A 22,586-nucleotide genomic window follows, 5' to 3' on the forward strand; every position below is an offset into this window, starting at 1 on the left:
AGAAGCGGGACTGCCTACGTAAAAATTGAAATTTAGTTAATAGAAACGTGCAGTGAGATGTGACATTTGTTTGAAATAGTTATTTAAAAGGTGACGAAGTATAATCCGACTAAGTTTGAAAGCGAATAGTTGCATAAAACGTAGTGGATTTCGGCTATCCGTTTTTTACAAGATTATAGCCGTCATCTGTCAATCTATCAATGACTGCACGTTTTGACGTTTCATACAATCAAAAAGGAGGGTAGAGCGGAGAATCATCCTTGTAATAATTAAGAAAAAGTTTCCGTCAAAATACGTTAAATTAGGGTGGCGCTACATTAGTATCAGGGTAGATCTTGAAAGAAGCACCAATTATAAAATCACATTTCCCTATAATAATTCTACAAGGTTATATTTACTACATTATTTTGTACAACGTACATTGTTGAAATTTTCAATAATAACTACTTTAGTCGTCAGTACCTAATATTATTATTTTTAACTCGGCACACTTCAGTTCGTTTACAAGTGCTACAATCATACATAATCCATACCATACCCTGTGCCTACACCAGCGCCAAGCTTTTTGAACTGTTATTTACAGCATAGGCTGGACATTTTTTCAACTTTTCTCCCATGAGATGATTCTCCTTGCCTCTCCATAAATCGAGTGAATCCGTGAATCGCTTTTTTTCTCAGTATCGGTTCGCTAGGCTGAGTAGGTATATTGTACAGGTTGCGTCATTACCTGTAATAAAATAAATTTTGACTCATCATGCTTTCCACTGTGGGAAACTGTACTGTATTAACAATTAGCACTACTACTTATTTGTTACCTAGGTACATCACAAGGTTTTTGGAGAAATGCTCACTTAAAAAACCCGACATCTTATGGACCTCTGGTTTAGTTGGACCATAAATGAAGATAAATATTTTACCTGGTTTGTTGGACAGCAATTACCACCATTAGGTAGTTGCCGATATTATTGGTAAAATAATAAAATAACTACTATTGCCTATGTAGAATACTATTCTTCATATTATAATTATGAAAAATAAAGATCAGAGTTTTCAGATAGAGAGTTTCCATGTAAATATCACGGACTAGCGTCCGTGGTAAATATCAGTTATTCGGTACAATCTACAAATTAATTCAATGGTTTTTAGTATTTTATCAGATATTTATTTGGCGACCATTTCTAAACCAAACAATCTTTTCACTTTTAAATCAGTCTGGGCTGGAGGTTTATTTAACAAACAAATTATTATTGTTTGGTAACTTTATTTTGGGTTAATAAAAATACTTAAAACACATTCTTTTAAAGTATCAGCTAAGGCTAGATAAGATTTTTTTTGAATGAAAAAAAAAAAATCTAAATCTGCAGTCTGGCACAGAAGCAGTGTGCTTCCGTGAGGTCTATTGCTCATGCTACACTCATCTCAAACATACAGAAACTGTTGTCCTAAAGACATAGCCAACTAAATGTAGAGTGAGCAATGTTTCCATCATTTGATCGAGTTGTAATAATTCCAGAAGACGCCACTGCCAGGGCTTTTCTTCCCGATTGTCATACTTTTAAAAGTTACTCATACTTATGACCTTCTCGCCTATTATAATTAGTAAAGTACAATTAATATTAAACATATTAAGTTTCAACACAACATTTCAATTTCTATATTTCAACCTATTTTTATCATAAACCTGCAGATCATATTATACATTTACTTATATGGTCACAAACAAGAAATGCTAGTAAAACAATATATAAGAAATGTATATTTATTAAAAAGAAGCACGCGATCACAATGTGGGGGCCACTCTATTCTTAACCCTCCCTATTCTCTCGTCCTCCATCCTCTTGGTGATGTCCCAGCACTCCTTCCCCAACGTGGAGCACCCTCGTGACAGACTGACAAGGCGCGCTAGGACCAGCAGTCGGTGCAAGTCGTCTGCGGTGACCGGATTCTCGCTGTCCGATTTGCTTCGCATTTCTACAAAGTCATCGTTTACAAACTGGAACAACACAATAAGGCCTCTTAACATCCCATTGATTCTGTTCAGGAATCTTATTATTTCTTTCGCATTGATATGAAATTTTCCCTGTACTTGTGTAAAACGAAATTATTTCCCGAATTTACTTCGTTTTAGGTCAACGGAAAATACCCAATAAATTTTGATTCCCTTGAGAATTCGAAATATACGTTTTTTGCGGATTAACTGCCATGTATTTTTTTTTTACGATAACTTAGACTTTTGATTTTTTCAGTTTTAAAAGACTGTAGACCGGAGTATATCGTTAATTTCAACTCGGGTCTTAAGAGACAGACAAACAGACATCAAAATCATATAATAATAGCCCTTTTTCCTTTTGAAGTACGGAACCCTAACCGAAGTGCGTTCCAAATAGCTGTTTGGCCTGATTCCTGCTGCTGAATTCCACCTTAGCACAGCACGTCACACACATAGATATCATCCTCAGCATCTGGATGAGTGGCATTCCTCTACAGTGCGATCTCCAAGAAAGAAACTTTCTTCCAGACACAACCAAGCTATAGAAATAGCTTCCTTGTGTAATGTTTCCCAGATAATATGACATGGGTACATTAAAAAAAGATTCTTTGTGTGAATCCTCTGTTGTTGAGGAAAATGTGGGCTGCGGTAATCACTTAAAATCAGGTGACTCGTCCGCTCATTTGTCCACTTTACTAATAGTAGATTACATATTGAATGCAATTAATTTAAGATCACAAAAAATATATACATACCTTTAAATCTTCACCGATGGTGAATTTGACAAGTTTGAGCCTGGTCAGGTATACTCTAATCATATCCATTATGTCTTCTTTAAGATAATAAGTAGCTGCTTCAACAATAGCATTGAATATATCCAATGAGGATTGTTCTGGTCGTAGTGGAACATGAACATCACTCTAGAAATAATAACAAATTATTAGCTGTGCCATCGACTTTGCCGGATCTCCGCTGCACAACGCGCAATCTTAAGATTGTTTAAAGATTTTGATTTCGTCCCAGACAAAAATTAAAAAAATATTGCTTATGAGAATCAGACAAATCAAATTTATAATTACTTATATTTATTTATTTAGAGCATTGGTAACAAGACCATCAGCTCAAACCAAAATACAATAAAAAGAAGAATATTTAAATCATTTTTCAATATACTCTACGAGGGCTGCACTAAAAGTATCGGGAATGGGATATTTCCACTGTTCCTGTCATATTAAAATCCTTTTAATTGAAAACTACTTGGTTTTAAAAATTTAATACCATTTATTTATTTAAAAAAAGAATCTTGGTCTTCTCACAAGGTCTTTTCAAATTTGTTTAGTCGTTGAGAAAATGGAATTGACTCGAGAAAATTCTAGAGCGATGATTTATTATGGCTTTCGAAGTGGTTTAACACAAAAACAGGGTGTTGACCGGATGATTTCTGCATTTGGTAATGAAGCCCCATCCAAAACCACAATTTTTCACTGGGTTGCTGAATTTCAACATGGACGTGTCAAGCTTAGTGATGATCCCCGTCAAGGTCGTCCAAAAACTGCAGTCACCAAAGAAAACGTTGATGCTGTGCGTAAGCTGATTGAGGAAGATCGACATGAGACATACCGCGAAATTCAGGCAACTTTAGACATTGGCATGAGTCAAATACAAATAATCTTGCATGAACAATTAGGTGTAAAAAAGTTGTTTTCCCGATGGATAGCGCATTTGCTCTGTGAAGAGCAAAAAGCGGCTCGCGTTACTTGGTGCGTCAGAACTCTCGAAAGATTCCACGCAGGATCCTCAAGTGCTGTATGTACACAGCATTGTATCAGGTGACGAATCGTGGATATACGCGTACGAACCCGAAACAAAAAACCAGCCACGAGTTTGGGTGTTCGAAAATGAGTTAAAGCCAACAAAAATTGTTCGTTCACGGAGTGTTGCAAAAAAAAATGGTGGCCACGTTTGTCTCCAAAACCAGCAAAGTTGCGACTATTCCTCTTGAGGGACAAATAATGGTATGCTGGCATTTGTTTGCCACAGGTCATTTCTGAACTCCGTAAAAAGAACTGCAACTGCCGCATCATCCTCCATCACGACAATGCGGGTTCTCACACCGCGCACAGAACAAAAGAGTTTTTAGAGCAAGAAAACATAGAATTATTAGACCGTCCGCCGCACAGCCCGACCTAAGCCCGTAATGATTTCTATACTTTCCCTAAAATAAAGAATAAATTGCGTAGTCAGAGATTTTCATCACCTGAAGAAGCTGTGGACGCCTACAAAACGGCCATTTTGGAGACCCCAACTTCCGAATGGAATGGTTGCTTCAATGGTTGGTTCCATCGTATGGAAAAATGTGTCAAATTTCGCGGAGAATACTTCGAAAAGCAATAAATACATTTTTAAAAAGTAATGTTGTGTCACTTCCTTGATTCCCAAAATTTTCAGTGCCGCCCTCGTATTACAAGAGAAACCCCACGTTAGGTTTATGGGCAAAAATATTCTTGATGTAGGTTATAACCTGAGGTATACCTCGTAATTGAATTTTATTTATTCATGTAGGTATAAAGACTACACTTATGTTTGACAGCTGTAATGAACCTCATTGCCACTCTTGGTAATCAGTTTCATTCGTTTACAAATATTATAAGTACAACCTATATAAAGTAATGCAACAAATACTCAAAGATTTCCACTTGTGTAAGTGAAAAACACAAAAAACCCCTCAAGTTATTGAAGTACAGTGTATGATGTCAGAAGTGAAAACTTCTACAAGTCGAGTAAGACAATTTCAATAAGACAATTTTTTCTGTTTTTGAAGTAAAGACTTCTTTAGCCGCGTTGTGCACTTTTTCGTAGAGGAAAATGTTATGGGTTCGCGTAACCGACATGCTCATGACTGGCGCACGCGATAAATAATTTAAATAAATATATAAATATTTATAGTTAGACACTTTTTGGATGGGTGAAATCTCCTGAGTTCGCGTCAACGAAATGCTTAAAATAGTAGAACTGTAGCTATACAGCAGAGAAATATTGTGCAACATTAGTACTGTGTAATGTGTATATCTTACAATTGAATGGATTTAGTGAAAGTTCACTGTGTATATAGTGAGCATTGTTGTAATCACAGACATGGATCCAAATAGATGCCGCGAGTGTATGTACTTCGCGTGTCAAAAAGAGGACAAAAAGAAAAGCAAGGCTCTTCCTTTGACGATTTTATTTTTTATTATGATTTATAATACATTTCCGATTGTAGTAATAAGCAATACCGACTATTGATGTACTGAAAACGTTAACTAATGATGAGGTGAGTGCCTAAACGTTAGGCTCGATGCACTGGCATTTTTAAAGACGTCACAGTTGGCACAAAAAAAAGGGCACGCTTGGTTTTCATACAGACGGAGGGATTTGCGTTATCTACTTGGATCTATGTCTGTGGTTGAAATAGTGTTTTTGTTGATTAATATATTATTGAAAATAAGTTTTAAAAATGAAATTGATAATTTAATTGTTTTTAAACATTATGAAATTTTTAATACTAAAAGTTCTAAGTATTATTTTTTTTTATTCTCGAAGTAGTAATAACATTTACTTAGTTAACAATTTGACAACAAAATTGATTCACTCCGAAAACTGTATGATTATAGAAAATTTATTGAAGTAGGCGTTACTTTGCGGAAACCCATAATTATTCAAACGATTTGAGTTTTCTTTGGTGTTAATTCCAGTCTTTGTAGTCTCGTGCCAGATTTTGGCGACTCAACATGTCATGAGGATGCCTCGTGTAGAGGCGAAACACGTGTCGAATTGTTTAAAGACAAATATTGGCAGAATTAACACTAAAGAAAACTCAAATCATTTGAATGTTTGATTATATAAATATTTATGAAGCCAAGAAAAATAAGAATTTAGTAAAAAACAAGCATCTATTTAGACTCATTTTTTAAATTATGTTAGAATGTAGAAATGTATAATAATTATTTCAAATTCAAATATTTTTATTCATAATAGGATTAAAAAAAAAAATTACGCCTCAGAGTTGAGCTGAACGGGCACAAGAAGTGTTACACTCAAATTAATTAGTTAAAAAGCGCGAGGGGGTCGCTCCATTCCCATTCTTTGGTATCATTAAGAAAGTAATTTATGTTTTTACTGTTATTTTTGGATTTCGTAACACGTCATGTTGTAAAAGCATCGCCCAACAATGTTGAATGGATAAATTGTGCATGTGTGATCATCTATACTAAAATGTATAAACTTACAGGTAACAGGCTTTTTCCTTCAGACAATATAAGCACAGCAATATCTGAATCAAATTCCATTTTATAATATTTGAAATCGTATTCCACTTTCTGTTGTTTAATAAGACTTCCCAGAGCTGCAAGATTTTGCACACCTGCAGCATCTAACCGACCTTGTTCCATTTTAGTTTCATCAAGGACAAGATGTGTGTGTTTAGAAAGCTGTAGAATTCCACTTGTTAGTCTATTGCAATCATAATCCTTCCTGAAAAATTAAATGAAAACAATTTTAATAAAAATGCGGAGACACCACTAAAGATAAAATTAAAACCTGTTAGATTTAACGCTACAGTAACAAGAACATTTCATATTAAATGTGGTCAAAAACCTTTAGAACCCCCTGACTTATTTATTCTAACAGTAAACTTAGGTTAACATTGCTCAGAACTCGGTCGAATAGCTGATAGCTTACATCTGCTGTGCGGGGATTCAAACTAAAAAGGCTGGGCGAGAGAATACACGCACACACGCACACACACTCCTAACTTTTGACTAAAAGTGCCGCTAATGGCGGAAATTTGAATTACTATTTTACATTCACTCAGTCACCCGTCAACTCGCTTCTAAGTGAGACGAGCAATTTGTCGCGACAATTGCGTGATGATCGGTGTTTGTGTGAGCGATAGTTTTAGTGCATCAAAGTACTTGAATGAAGAGTATTTCAACATGCTCATGTGCGCACAATGATCGTAACCACGCCATAGCTCGCAGGGAATACATAGAACGTTTTGTACTTCCGTTCGGTCTGGTGTTGCCATCGTGCAATGTTTTCCAGCGCGTTTTTGTCTATGTGCGTGTCAATTTTCAACTTATACATTCCACTTGTTTCTATGTCAAAATAGGATTGCGTTTAAAAAAATACATGAGACTGGTGTTTTAAAAAAATACTTACTTTTTCAGCGTTTTTATTTTTATTATTATAAAGTGATGTCTATCGAATAAAATATTAAAAATATTATACCGAAACCAAGCAACAATTGAATATTCCCTATCGAAAACAAGCCTGTTTCTAGATTTTTAAAATTAACACCTTTTTTTTAAATTATCTATACATAGAATGATACAGAAAGATAATAATAAGATTACTTACTTTGGAAGTAAGGCTATTGTGTTCATGTTATCCACAGTAAGGGGTAGGTAGTAACTCTTTGTAACAAACTGTTTTATGATATCATACAATTGTTTGGCATAATTCGGATATTTCTGTGTGGGCAAATTTGATATGTTGAGGCAAAACTGGCCTAATGTTATTGTGTCTTGTCTGAGGTATCTGAAATAAATAATATCACTGTTAATAATTTTTTTTCGGATAAAGTTGGGTTCCCAACATACATACCAATATGATATACCTATACCACAACCTCCATACTTCCTCGCAATACCAGAGGGATAACATGAACCATGACTGCCAGCCTTTTAGTTAGGTGAACATTACCATGAACCACAAACCTTTTTGGAAGGTAACCATGTTGTATCTAAAACATTGGACAAGGAAGTCGATTCCACGGTTTGTTTGGTCTTAATTATGTGGAAATAAAACTTCATTCAAAACCACACTGTACCGCCAGTGTGAGGATGATGGTGAAATTCGGCGGCAGGGAATCAGTTTCTAATAGGTACCTTTTAATCAAATAATGTTTGACTTAAAAATTTCAACTACTTATAGCTAAATTTTTCAAGATGAAATTCTACAACAATACTTTTCAAAATGGTAATTTTTACATAAGTCATGCATGTGATATACTGGTCTGGTCGGTCCTGTTATCCAGTACTCTACTTTCTTGGTAATAAAATCTTTCAAGTTAATTCTTAAAAGTTATTTCACAATTTGATAAAATGCTCGCATAATACCTTCATATGTTGAAGCTGTTTGCGGACAGATATATCCATTGTAGTTATCAGGATCATATTGTTGTTACATCTAGTTCACTATATTTAGAATTACTTACACACATGCAATTAGATGACATATAAGATATTCAGCGGCTAACCGATCTCCCAACAACAACTCCGACAGAGCTTTCAGAAGATGTTCTCTTGATGTGTTTGCATCTCTCAATAAACTCTCTGCAATTATAATAGAAGATATATGAAGAAGGTTATTTTAGGGACTGTAAGGACTGGTTGAAAGTGCCGCAAGACACCAGTAACTTCTATTGAGTCCACGCAGGAGACTAAAGTTTGTGTGTTTATTTATTTATTTATTTATTATATACGGGCGAACCCTTTTTACAATATTAAAACTATGAAACTGATACAATATTTACTTAACTAACAAATAATAATATTTAACTAACTAATCAACACATCTTAATTTCTAATTATAAATAAACATGGTTTTAGTGTGTCTTGCCACAGATAGTAAACTAGTATTATATAAATCAATCCAGTTTATCTGGTTGTTAGTAGCTTCGCTGAGCATAAAAATAGGAGAGTGATGATACACACCTGTTTACAACAATTGAGTAGAAAAGTAAGTGTCATTCTTTCTCAAGATTCTACTAGGAACAGAAAAATTTAATAAAGCTAAAAGTTGACTACAATCAATATTACTTGATAAAATTTTAAATGTAAAAATATAATCACATCTCAGCCGGGCCGAATAAAGAGTGGGTATATTCATGACTCGGTGCATAAAACCATAATCGTGAATAGAGTACGACATAGGAGATCCAATTCGATAAGCCACATATCTCAAGTAAACATGATTCAGCCTTTCGAGCGTATTAACCTGATATTTTAAGTAAGGATTCCAAATTACTGAACCATACATTAAGTTGGGATATATAAATGAATAATAAAGCACTCTAAAACTAGCAATATTATTAAATTTTTTGGTGAATCTTTTAATAAAGTTTATTCTTCTTGTAGTGATGATTTTTATATAGACTATGTGATCATTAAATGAAAGTTTGCTGTCAAAAATTACCCCTAAGTCTTTAGTTGTAATAACATTCGGTAAAGCAATGTTATGTATTGAATAGTGACTGGAAGAGTCTTGTTTCCTTCCGAATGAAATACAAAAACATTTCTTGATATTGAATGAAAGCCCATTAAGGATGCACCAAGATTGAAAAGAATCAATATCAAGTTGTAAGAGTATTCGGTCATGGTCACTAGCGATTGCTTTAAATATTTTCATATCATCCGCAAATAAAAAGAATTCACTATACTTAATGCAAACATTAATGTCATTTATAAAAACCAAAAACAACAATGGACCTAGATGGGTACCTTGCGCTACACCTGAGATGACATGAATAATCGTTGATAAAAAGTTTTTAATTTTCACACGTTGAATGCGATTCGATAAGAATGATTCAAACCATTTTAACAAACTTCCAGTAATACCATATCTCTCTAATTTTCTAATCAAGAGTTGAATATTAACTACATCAAAAGCTCTGCTTAAATCCGTGTAAATGGAATCTACAATCAGATTCTTATTAATATTAGAAACTAAGTACTCAAGGTAGATACATAAGTTGGACATTGTTGATCTACCCGCCAAGAAACCATGTTGTTGGGGAATGATAAACTTGGATAAGTAGGAAACCAATTTATTATAAACCAATGAGTCGAACATTTTTGCTATGACACTTAATTTACTAATTGGTCTATAATTACTAACATCTGACCTATCCCCACTTTTATATAAAGGAGTAACATACGAAAGTTTCCAGACAGTAGGAAACTTGCCAATCTTAAGAGAGCTATTGAATAGCTTAGTCAATAGATCGGCAAAAAAACTTGAGCATTTTCTAACCATCAGTGGGTGAATTGAATCTGGATCTGGACTTGTATTTACGTTAAGCTTACAAATTTCCTTCATAATGTCACCCCTGGTGAGTATTAAGTTTCCGTAGTAATCATTGAAATCAAATGGTAATTCAGTATTGCTAAGATTGACATTCATATAAACACTTCCAAATTTATTGGCAAATAAATCAACTATATCTTAACCATTATCGGCAATAATATCATTTAAGTGAAAATACGAAGGTAACTCTCTCCAGCTATCAATCGAATTAACATATTTATAAAAATTTAAACCATCACTAAGAAGCGAATTTTCAGTTTCTCTAATGAAAGTATTTTCATCTCTTTTATGGAGAGATGTACACAGAGACCTTTGTGATTTAAATAAGTTAAAATAATATTGAGATTGATATTTCTTATACATAGCATGTAACTCTTTTTTCTTAAATATAGCATTTCTTAATTCCTTCGAGAACCATGATGGGAATTTATTATCTTTAACTACAGTCTTAGGTACATATTTTTCAACTGACTCCAAAAGAACCTTATTAAATGAATCAACATAATCATCAATGTCAAAATGAACTGAGGAACAATCTGGAAGAACAAAATTTTGTAAATACTTATTCAACTCAGTAAAATTTGCTCTTTTAAAATCATAGAAATACTCATTGAATGATAGCTTTTTATGTTGACTAAGTGAAAAAGTAATGTAAAGAGCATGATGAAATGAATCACAATCAAAAATAGGATCATCATAAGTGGAGACTTTAGAATCATACAAGTTAGTGATCACCAGGTCCAAAATATTACCGCTTGAATTTGCATAGTTATTGCATTGAATAAGTTTATAGTTCATACAAAAACACGAGAATATCTTCGCAGCATATCTTATATTATGAGATGTATGAGTTCCAACTGCCTTTGCTGTATTATTAACATTTAACCATCTATATCCTGGTATATTAATGTCTCCTAAGAGCATAAATTTATCAATTGAACTAAGATTGGAAAAACTTGATAGTGATGTCTGTAAGCTCTCGATAAAATTCTCAAAGTAGTCTGAATCTGAATTTGGTGGGACATAAGCAAGTGAAATCAATATGTATGAGAACCCAGTATTAATTTTGACTAATAAATGCTCATAAGAATTAACAGCAATTGGTATAATTGTGTATTTGAGACTTTTATTGATAGCAAGTAAGACACCACCTCCGCTTGACTTGTGTTAATTACTAAAAACCTCATTTGTCGAATAAACCTTCTTTATTAACATTCAACGTAATGTCTTTCGTAGTAATGGAGTAGTGTGTCTCGAAATCTCCAGCGATTGACAATTTCGGGCAAATCTGGAAGGCATAGGCAATTGGGCGTCGAAAAAACTGGTCAGTAATAGAGCGAGACTTCTCTTCAAAATGGCATTCTCATCTCTAATCCGGTGTACCACAGTATCAGCTCGAACCATTCGACCATGTGCAATACAGACCTGCTAGAATTACTGAAGGCCTATTCGCACTATTTATAATCTAAGCCCTAAATAATATTAAGAGAATTATTTAAAGAACTATCGCCTCTTAGTATATTCTTCATAATTTATTACACTATTATATTATATTTACACAGGCACATATGCCAATTTTCTAGAACCTATGGTGATCATAATGTTGATATCAGTTCCCTCACAATGTTTTTCTTTGAACATGGTACACACCATAAAAAAACATGACTTCGGTAAATCTAAAACACATAAGTAGTAGCTGAATCGAACTGGCGGCCAATTGAGAGGCAAAGGCCTAGCCTTTGCCCCAACAACATCCTTACTCCACAATCGTAGATCTCAACATCTGGATGATTGACATGCTTTCATAGTGTGGTGTTCAAGGATCTATCTGCCAAGTATAACCAATTTTTCAATGAATTTCCTTGAGCGGAGTTTCCTGGTTTATATGACAAGGTACCTTAAAACCCTAGCTAATAGGCCAGCAATCTCCTGTTATTCCTGTGGTGTTGCGAGAGAGAGAGAGAGAGAGAGAGTGGATGGTGGTGATTAATAAACATCATGTGAAGCATACCAAGAAGTATAACAAACTTGCATCTGGCACTGACTTTAACTCTGTACCTTTAACAATGATAAAAAATTATCTTATAATATAAGAGGGGGCAAACGGGCCAGAGGCTCATGTTATTGGTAGCGGTGAGGCAACCGCCCAAGGACATTCACAACACCAGGGGTCAAGATATGTATTACCATTACCTTCTGCATGTAAAAATCTATTTCTGCCTATATATGTGATTATGTAACTCTAAACTTACACATTTACTGTTATTATTGATTACCTTCATCCACAGAATCCTTAAGTAAAGGGTTACAGTGGTCCAATTTCTTTATATAAACAGCATGAAGTCTGGGAACAAGACTGGGTGGGGGGTTGTGAGTTATAGTCTCCACCTCAGATTCCACCATTGGCTCTAAAAGTGGATTCTTTTCTTGTTGAAATTCACCAGACAATGCTGGGTCTACTGAGAGGAAGCCCACTACTTCCACCATATCATTGATCTTTATATTCTCACTGTCATCATATATCTTCAAAGAAAAATATGGTTAATTGCCACTGATTACATATTTTAAAAGATAATAATATTATCAGTCTCACAGAAAGTAGGCTTTTCTGAGAGGTAGAATTTAACAAAACGATGGTGTTTGACTGTGTTAAATGTAATCTGCTAATGAATACATCTTATTTGAGCGTCTTTACAGTGCTACTAACAAAGCTTCCATTTTTTATAAGTATCCAAATATTAAACCTGAATGGAAGAATTTAACAGATATTATTATCTGCGTTATGGCTTATGCCAGAATTAACTAATAAAGAAATCACCTTTACAATGCATGATTTGCTAGGAACATCTGGCAAAGGAAAATTTAGCAAATGCTCCCGAGACACAGAAGAAGGTTGATCCTTTGTGTCTTCTACATGTCGAGCATGCTTTTTATTGTCTCCTTCCACAACCTCCATAGCATTTTCATCCTCTGTCTCATCATAAGATCTCTTTAAAATTGGTGCATTCAATCGTTTTGATGTATTTGGTTGGTTTTCAAGATGTTTAATATAATTTTTTTCATCTTCTATTCTTTGAGCCCATTCATTCAGACCAGGAAGGGAGACAACAACCATTGTCTGCCTTTGTGCACTTTTAAGATTTTCTGTATAATTAATTTTTTCATTCTCCTAAAAAAAATTTAAACATTTACATTATGACAGAGTAAAAGATCCATTTTCAGCAATTTGTCCAACAATAATTTCTATTTGCTATTTTTTTGTCAGATTACATCACCATACTTTTACATCCATGGAAAAAAATTGAGATCTCGATTTATTTGTGGTTACATCTATACATTTAATAACAAGTGTTGTGTACACAGGGTGTTCTGAAGAGCTTGAACTTGAACCCTGCCTCTGAATGGTAGAACCATTGCACCACCTGCTACAAACTTAAACATCATTGTCCCCATCTGGTGAGGCATTCCCCACAGAGGTTTTCATAGAACTTTCTTACTAAACTGTCTTTCTTTCAAACAAAACTGTGGAATGATTCTAGAATCATTGCTTGGTCTTAACAGGATTCTATTGACATAGGTTCCTGAAAAAAAAAAAGCTTGTAAAAAAAACACCTACTTAAAAGGCCCATAACACTTCTGTGATTCCTCAAGTGTTGCATGAGTGTGGGTCAATGTGATCTTTTACCATAAGATTAATATATACCCATATTGACAAACTGAAGCTCAAAATTGCCTGACCACATTATAATGGTAAGAACTTATTATTATTTTAGATTCACAACCCAACAAAGCTGCCTACACTCAGGACATAGAAGTCAGCCATTGTCCATAGAATCCCTCAAACAGGTGACAACTTGCTGATACACATTGGTCACTACATGCCTATTGGTTTTACCTCCCTGCTGTCCAAAATCATGTTAAGCATAATTGACTGTCAGCTCTTGGTATACCTACAGGGTCACCAGCTGATGAAACTCCCACAATATGGGTTACACGATATGCTTTTGCCATAGTCTTCTAGCATAATTAACACATAGACAGGTAGACTCTTTCTCCTTTCACCTATGTATATCTTAGATGTTTAAATGTAAACTTATAAAAACTTAAACTTACTTATGTTTATATATTTGGTAATAACCTATATCACATACAGAATGTTGGCACCAGTTCCAAAAAGTTACATTGTTATTATCATTTGATTGTTGGATTTATTTAAAGGTACTAGTCAATTTAGCCCTTTTAGCCCGTTAAGGGACAAACACACATTCAAAATAATGAAAATGTGATCACAGCGCTGTGTGCAGCATTTTCAAAACATTTGGGAACCTATTGTAATGTTACAGTTTCATCCAAATTGGTCAAGTAAGTTAGGATTAGTTATATAAATGAATTTAATAAATAAGTAATTGGCTTGTACTATGATTAACCATTATAAGAAATCACACTTAGAATGTTCTCTGCAAATATAATAATAAGTTTTAACTTTATATATCTATGGCCAACTTTAAATTGCTACAGTATCACATAATGATTGTATACAGTAAAAGCTCCTTATTCGCACTTCCTTCACTCGCAGATTAAAAAATTGTGACCCGATTCCTATATTTGCGGCTAAAGATTTCTTTATTCACAGATTTAATCGGTACATAGTAAATGCATATTAATAAAAAAGAATTCCAATATAGCCGAAATTGTGATTGGAATAGGACAAGATGGGTACAAACAGATAGAATCAAGTGACATTCAGGAGTTGCTTGAATCACAAGATGAAGATTTGACTGAAATTGATTTGGACAATATTTTGATTGAAGAAGGCTACAACAAGCACAGGAAATGTGACATTTTATTGTGAAAAATCTTAGTGAGGGCTTAGAACGGCAAATTAGCTTTGTGATTTCTTTATGGAAATTGATCCATCTATGGAAAAAGACTTATTGTAAAGAGGCAGTTCTGAATATCAGTTTGAACTGAAGGACCTTTTAAAAACTGCCAAGCAAGAAAAAACTACAAAATTCTTTAAGCCGTTGCCTAAGCCTGAAGATAATAATTAATAAGTATGGTCAAAAGCTTCAACTAAATTCCTTTTTCATATGTTTGTTTTTATTTTCTCACCTAGGAATGTATCCAGTATAATCCCATATAAATTACCATTTCGTATTCATGGTTTCTGTATTCACAGCATATTTACTGAACATATACCCCCCAAATAAAGAGCTTTTACTGTACTAATAAGAGAGTAGTATTACAGTACATATTTCAAGATAAACAGTTTGTTAATTTTTATGTAATATCCCTCACTTCTAGGATTACATATACAATTTTAATTTATACCAAAATTCATTTCCATCCGAGTGCTCCTACCAACTGCACTTGGTTATATATTTTTCAAGATATTTTTTTTTTTCATGAAAACACATAAAACATCTTTAGCTAGTCTAGTCTAATCATAGCTAGCTAGAAAAGTTAATACAAACATGTTGGAAGCATTGAATGAATTAATCAAAGATTTTTACCATCACAATTTTTCAATATAAACATAACAGCCAATTCAACTGCACACATTGGATTGTATTTGAGTTAACTTACTAAAATTGATGCAGTGTCTGTAAATTTTCCAGATTTCGTTTGTATTTCATTTGTTGATGAATTAAAAACTTCAAATTCTTCAAAGTAAAACTCTGGATTGTGCATATCTTGAACCATCCCGCGAAACCTCGCTAAAGATGCATCTGATAGATTGTGCGATGCATTCGAATTGATCAATGGAATCTGTAAAAATATAGGTACCCCATAGAAATTGTAAGGTTAAGTTAAGGTCAAGCAGAAAAATACTCCAAGTAATATAATGTACCTTATGCCAGTTTTGCAACTTTAAAAGCCTTTCTTTCCACTTTTCTTCATTTGCTCTCCAAATTTCAGGAGAAACAGTTTCAAAATCATGGGTAATGTCTTGCATATTCAAAATAGGAAAAAAGACAAAATACGTACTCCCAACTATCTTTAGACTTAAAAATTAAAGTAATGACAGAAAATATCCTAGCATACAATTTAAATTATACCGTAGTGCGCGTGAACATTGCATCTCATACTGAATTCATTTCGGATAACAATAAATATATTTATTGACTAATTAGTAACAATAAATTATAATACTTGATCATAAAATAACACTCTGAATTCTTAGGCGCGAAATTGTAGTTTAGATTTTAGAACAGTTTTGAGTTTTGACAGGTTTCGTTTTTTTTTGTTGCTTTTTTTTTCTTCCACTCTTCAGGAAATTATTGGCTCGTACGTTCCGTACATCCGCCCTTCATGATTTCTTGAGTTCACTATTTCCGAATTCATTGGGTAGGATTTCTATTTTCTAGTAGGTATATATATATATATTAATCTATGCTAGTACCTATAGCAGTCAAACAACATAACAGTCAGTAGATTTAAAGAGTTTTATTGTTAGGTACTTAAGTGTCATGTTCAAAGATTTTAGTAAACACGGGAAGTTGAATCAGAAATAATACCTGAGATATAGATTATAGACTAGGAATAGAAGCTCTCATGCGTGCACATTTGAAAATAGAATTTGTCACCAAACACCACAACTTGATTTGCTAGAAGTTTGCAAGTCTATCACCTGTTGTTTCATTGCCTATGCCGCAGTGGCTATGTATCATTCTAATGTTTTTTATATAAGGTAAAATCATAAACTTAGTATACTACGTAATAGACGAACGCTGTGTGAAAGTGAGATAATTACATAAAAACCAAGGTGTGAGAAAGAGACGGAATAGATAAAGTCCATGAAACCCTTTTGAAAAAATTTAGTATCCTAATGGATACTTACGCCATCAAATTTGACAGTTAGCTAATGCTAACTGTCAAATTTGATGGCGTATAACCTGGCAATGGAAGTTCGGGAACGGGCGAGTGTGCAGACCATTGAAAATCAAACGTGCTATGACATTTTGCGACAATTTATTTTCGGAATAAATGCGAAAATGCTTTACATTTTATGAGATTATTAATAAATTAAAAGATTAGAAAATTCACGCGCGCGGCGCGTTATTAATGCGTATTATATTACGTGTAGCACAAGAATGCTCATAGTTACTGTGATTTATTTGATTTGTAGATTTATTTTATTTTACACAGACCTTTCTTTCGGCAAAAGTTGAAAAACAGTTATATTTTGGAATAAACGAGGATTTTCAAGAAGAACAATTGGTTTTGTTTATAAGTGTTTATGGTTTTATAATCAACTTTATTTGTTCTTTCCTTTCACCTGAAACTGAATTGACAGAACTGAAATTTACATGCTTCATAGTAATAATTTGAGATATTCCTGCAGGACGACACCCGCGAAGTTGATGATGAATAGAGATTGCACGCGTTAGTGACCGTACATTCATAACCCTTATGTGAATAGGTGTTCAGTATCTAGACTATATATATACTGAACGATAGGATATTTTTATTGAATAATATAACTTGGGTTAATTTATCAAACCAAACACCATATGAAACAAAATCTTGAGTAAGGTAGGAATTTCACGACATAAATTCGAAGATTTTTATTTTTTAAATTATGTCAAGATTATCTAAGTTTTCTGATAAAAAAAAAACAATAAAACAGAACTGGAATAAGCTTCTCAGTAATGTATAATAAATGTAAATCATAGAACAAAAAGTTATACAAAGAATTTATTTAAACCCACTTGCACCGACAGAAACCGTGCGAGTGAAGAAGTACGAAAGTGCGAGATTGCTTGTGTATGATATAAAATATAATATGGAAAAAATAACTACTGAGCATTATACATATTCCAAACTAAATGAAATACAGAAAAAGGAAACGACGCTTCAAAGTCGTTATTCGATTTGAATGGACCCTATTCAAGTCTAATTTATATCAACAAATAGTTTGTATCCATACTATTATAATTATATAATATGATGTCCTATATAATAAAATTGTGTTATAACAATAGCAACTTTATCATAGAGGTCTTACTCATAGAAAAAGAAATTAGTGACTTTTGGTTACTATAACTACAAAGCAGTTATTACGTTGTCATGCTTATAAAAAGTGGTAATTAATTTATAAAGTTGTTTTCTTATATTAAATAGTGGTGAATGCACTGATTTGCTCATAGTCTACTGCTGATACTCTGCTCTATCTCATATAACAAACTTACCGAATGTTGGGTATAAATACAAAAACAATGAAATTATAAGTTCAAAGCGAAATAGCACTTTGCAACAACGCTTAAAACCTGAGTTCAATTAAGTGGTATCGTATTTCAAGTGCTTCATTATGACTCACTGGTAAACAATGCGAATTTCAAAATGATGCATCTTGACTTACTCGGTAAATAACAGGTACAGAGGTAGTGCAACTGAACTAAAGTGGATCACGACAAGAAGGTCCAAAAAATGTTGTTTACATAATGTTGTTGGTCAGACCCGAAATTAGGTAATTCTTAATTAGAACATAACTATATTTTCATCTTTATTCTGATTCTTCATGAAATATTGTTCCACCATCAAACTATCCACACTTGGCAGATTGTCTGACTGACTCTTTAGAAATCCTTCTTCCATTCTACACACTCCACTTTCAGTTTAGTGTAATAGGCTATAAACCATAATTTATATTATTTATTTTAAATTCAAATACGACGACTACGATCGAAAATAACACGAAACGTGCGTCATCACCGGACCGGGCTGAACGGATTATGACTTCATAGTATGCGCGTGCGTAATCTGAAATCTCATAAATTTAAAAAAAAAAGCTTTAACTTCTCGTTATTATAGCTTCGGATATACTGCATTCAAGTGTCGGTAGCGAGCACCTCGTCGATTATAAAAGTTTTATGTGGTGTTTAGTCGATTGAACTAGAATTGACATCCCTAGAATATTTTCTAGCAGAACCGATGTTTATGCAATGTAATATAAATAAAATAGATTATAAAGATAAACTAAATATCCAGTGATGGATTAACCACGTAGAAAAGTAGCAAATGCTACGGGCCCCACGTGAAAGGGGGCCCCGCATATTTAAACCATCTCTCTCTAACTCATCTCTGCTTGAGCGTAATTTTTGAATGAAATTTATTAAGATTGGTTTATTGAATTTACTTGAAGTCACAAAAACGTGAAACTTTTACAACTAAGACAATCTTCGTCAGACATTTGGTAACAGACTATTTCCAATATAGACCAAGGGCTCTCTGAAAGAATTTGCTACGGGCCCCGCGTTTGCTTAATCCGGCACTGTAAATATCCACAGTGCGTGGAACGTTTTAGCACCTTGATGGAATTACCCATTGATAAATAAAAAACAAAAAAATACGCTTATCGCAGCAATTAATTCTGCATCCATCTTCATCGACTTGAGGAGGAGGACTTGAGGACTGTATTGAGAATTTTGCGAGTATGTACCTAAAGAAACTATCGCCGAGAATGTCGCTAAGATTACAGGCGAGATTCTCGCGTCAATGTGGAGCGAGATTTAGGTTCTGCTTATTAGGAGGACTTTCTAGGACTACCTATTCTTTAGTGAGTCTATAAACTATAGTCTATACTCTATAGTCTATACCACAAGCGTCATGCGTCAAGACCAAGGCAAGGATTGCACGGTTTTAACTTTTAGTTTTTACTTTGAAACCGAAATCAAACAGTGGTAGTACAATAATTATTAGTAATCTGTAATATTAGTGGTTTTTGTCTTGAATTCTTGCGATTTGCACGAATATTGTAAAATATTTCTTTGAAGTGAATCAATAGTTGTACTGTGCTGTAACTATATTTATAAGAAATTCAAACGAATACGTAAACATAACTATTTATTTGTTCTCTTAAAGCAAACAACACAACAAAGTTTAATTACAAAATAAGTAAGTCTATAATAATATCGTTGGGATATTTGTCATTTGTTCTATGCATAAATAATAATTATTTATTATGAAGTGTACATTAAAAACAATGTTGCCGATAACCTAAAAACTTATTTGATTACAGCAATGGATATTAGACCGAATCATTCTATCTACATAAACAATCTCAATGAAAAAATTAAAAAAGAGGAGTTAAAGAAATCTCTTTATGCAATTTTTTCACAATTTGGTCAAATATTGGATATTGTTGCGTTAAAGACACTTAAAATGCGAGGTCAAGCTTTTGTAATTTTCAAAGAAATATCCAGTGCTACAGTTGCTCTAAGAAGTATGCAGGGATTTCCGTTTTATGATAAACCAATGGTAAGCCTATTTTTTTCAAATCCTTTTAGGTTTAACTTGAGGAAATCAAGTATCCACATTTGAAACTGAGGTGTTGTCTAGAATGTTAAGTGGGGACTGCACTGTAGATGCACATCACATAATAAGGTAGTGATGCTTGTACAAGTTTGTAATGATCATGAAAATTATTGAATCTGTTCAAACATCTCCAATACAGTTATAGTATTTTAGATTGGTAACCATTATAAATACAAATTGTCTATAATATCTTTATATCATTTTCAGAGAATTCAATATTCTAAAGGTGATAGTGATATTATTGCTAAGATTAAAGGTACTTTCCAAGAAAGACCCAAACGTCCTAAAATGCCCAAAAACACAGATGAATCAAAGAAAAAGAAGAACAAGGATGCTGGAAGGAGTGCTATTCCTGGGTTTGGGCAACCTGGCTTAAATAATGCCATTAATGTTGAACAACCACCAAACCAAATCCTGTTCTTGACAAACTTACCAGATGAAACCTCTGAAATGATGTTGTCTATGCTTTTCAATCAGTAAGTTGTTGTAACATGCTATCTTTATTTTATTTCAACAATCTGTTTTATGGAATTAGGAAAATGAATACAGTTTATGAGTCTACCAATTATAAGTGATCACCACTGTGTATGCCTTATTACAACATTAGCAATATTTGCACTGAAAAGTATGCTCAACTTTAATGTACAGCAAAAAACATTGTTAACAAATTCACTGCTAGCTGAAAGTATACAGCTGCTGTGTGGTTGCATCACACCAGTGTTTAACTTTTTAATTTCATGCAGCAGAAAAGCTAATATCTAAACCACAACATTTTTATTTTATGTCCAAAATATTGTGACTAACATTAAATCTGTCAACTAATTAAGGCATTAAAATTCATTCAACCAGACAAAGCATTACATAATACATATATATTTTATATTACATGTAATGTCTTGCAATAATAATAATAATCTACTATCAGATCATACTTTATCAGTCTATTTATTATTTATAATTATTTGGGAAACCTACTATTAGATTACTATGATAACTTATGAAATAAATAAAATTATTGATGGCTTAAATCTTTCCACATAATATGTATTATATATAAAACTATTGTTATGATGTCATATTATTATTTAAACTGGAAGAACTTTTTAGATAACATTTTAACACATTATTTGTAGTTATCTGCCCTATAGTTACATCTCAACATGGGAGAATACAAAAGGGTAGGATTTTGGAATGGAATTAATATGCTAACTTCATCTTACTTTCAGATTCCCTGGATTTAAAGAAGTCCGTCTTGTGCCTAATAGGCATGATATTGCATTTGTTGAGTTTGCAAATGAAATGCAATCTACAGCAGCCAAAGAAGCCCTTCAAGGATTCAAAATCACACCCACACATGCAATGAAGATTACTTTTGCAAAGAAATAGTTTTAAGTAATTACTATGGATATTAGCAATATTTCCTTTGGTATAAAATAAAGTTTTAAGTATTTTGAGAACTGTTTTGAGCATTGCACTTAGCCTTAACAGCTCTCTGGCTGTGACTAGTCTTTAAGTTCCTAAATTGAGTTTTTATTCTGTGTGAGTGTCTGAATTATACATTTTATGTGGGGTTCACATATGCACAGGATAAAATATAATTGTGATGTATACAATCAGGCCTGCTATTAATTTTAAATATAACTCATATTTTTGCCTGATTGTTAAGTTACTAAAAAGATTATGGAATTTTTTTAAGTATTGGGGTTTTATTTTTATTTTCACAAAAATAGCTTACACTGAACACATATAGGTTTGATGTTCATAAACATTGCACACAATAAAAAATAATGATATGCCTATACTCAAATCAAATTATCTTTCTAGAGTTATTATATTCCATGTTATTGCAATTTCAAGTGATGTATGTAGCTGGTATTGATTCTCAATTTTATTTATTATTTTTGTTTATAGTATCTATACATATTAGGTTTGCGAAAGTTCATTTTATATGAAAAGCCAAGACTTCGAAATTTATTTGCATTTAAATTCAGTATATTTTTTTTATGGAAGAGGAAGGCAAACAAGCACATAGATTACTTGTTGTTATGTGATCACCGCTATCCTCATTATCTTTCAACACCAGAGGAGGAATCACAGGAGCCTATAATGAAAAGTATGTAGAATCACTGGAGTGTTGCTGGTCTTTTAGAAA

General features: G+C 33.2%; 2 protein-coding genes across 2 annotated transcripts; one reads left to right on the forward strand and one right to left on the reverse strand.

Annotated features, from left to right (window-relative positions):
• Nucleotides 1–1,745: 1,745 nt before the first annotated feature.
• Nucleotides 1,746–16,313, reverse strand: LOC126976590 (mini-chromosome maintenance complex-binding protein). Its single transcript, XM_050824988.1, has 9 exons — nt 15,969–16,313; nt 15,704–15,886; nt 12,936–13,286; nt 12,394–12,640; nt 8,247–8,364; nt 7,388–7,567; nt 6,259–6,502; nt 2,746–2,910; nt 1,746–1,993 (listed from the first exon to the last, which is right to left on the reverse strand). Exons 1-9 carry the CDS (start codon nt 16,071–16,073, stop codon nt 1,781–1,783), a joined length of 1,806 nt encoding a protein of 601 aa, XP_050680945.1. The 5' UTR covers nt 16,074–16,313; the 3' UTR covers nt 1,746–1,780.
• A 3,410-nt stretch (nt 16,314–19,723) lies between these two features.
• On the forward strand, nt 19,724–21,891 carry LOC126976640 (U1 small nuclear ribonucleoprotein A). The gene is made up of 4 exons (XM_050825126.1): nt 19,724–20,014; nt 20,139–20,377; nt 20,642–20,910; nt 21,661–21,891. Exons 2-4 carry the CDS (start codon nt 20,141–20,143, stop codon nt 21,818–21,820), a joined length of 666 nt encoding a protein of 221 aa, XP_050681083.1. The 5' UTR covers nt 19,724–20,014; nt 20,139–20,140; the 3' UTR covers nt 21,821–21,891.
• The last annotated feature ends 695 nt before the right edge of the window (nt 21,892–22,586 follow it).

The sequence above is a fragment of the Leptidea sinapis genome, chromosome 41 (genome assembly GCF_905404315.1).
Source record: "Leptidea sinapis chromosome 41, ilLepSina1.1, whole genome shotgun sequence".
Lineage (NCBI taxonomy): Eukaryota > Metazoa > Arthropoda > Insecta > Lepidoptera > Pieridae > Leptidea > Leptidea sinapis.

Excerpts from the sequence above, each read along its gene's own strand:
- LOC126976590 (XM_050824988.1), bottom strand. The coding sequence starts at position 16,073 with ATGCAAGACATTACCCATGATTTTGAAACTGTTTCTCCTGAAATTTGG. Across the intron at positions 15,887-15,968 it reads AGTTGCAAAACTGGCATAAG|ATTCCATTGATCAATTCGAA; the intron begins GTACATTATATT and ends ATATTTTTACAG. Across the intron at positions 12,641-12,935 it reads GCAAATCATGCATTGTAAAG|ATATATGATGACAGTGAGAA; the intron begins GTGATTTCTTTA and ends TTTTCTTTGAAG.
- LOC126976640 (XM_050825126.1), top strand. The coding sequence starts at position 20,141 with ATGGATATTAGACCGAATCATTCTATCTACATAAACAATCTCAATGAA. Across the intron at positions 20,378-20,641 it reads CGTTTTATGATAAACCAATG|AGAATTCAATATTCTAAAGG; the intron begins GTAAGCCTATTT and ends TATCATTTTCAG. Across the intron at positions 20,911-21,660 it reads TTGTCTATGCTTTTCAATCA|ATTCCCTGGATTTAAAGAAG; the intron begins GTAAGTTGTTGT and ends TCTTACTTTCAG.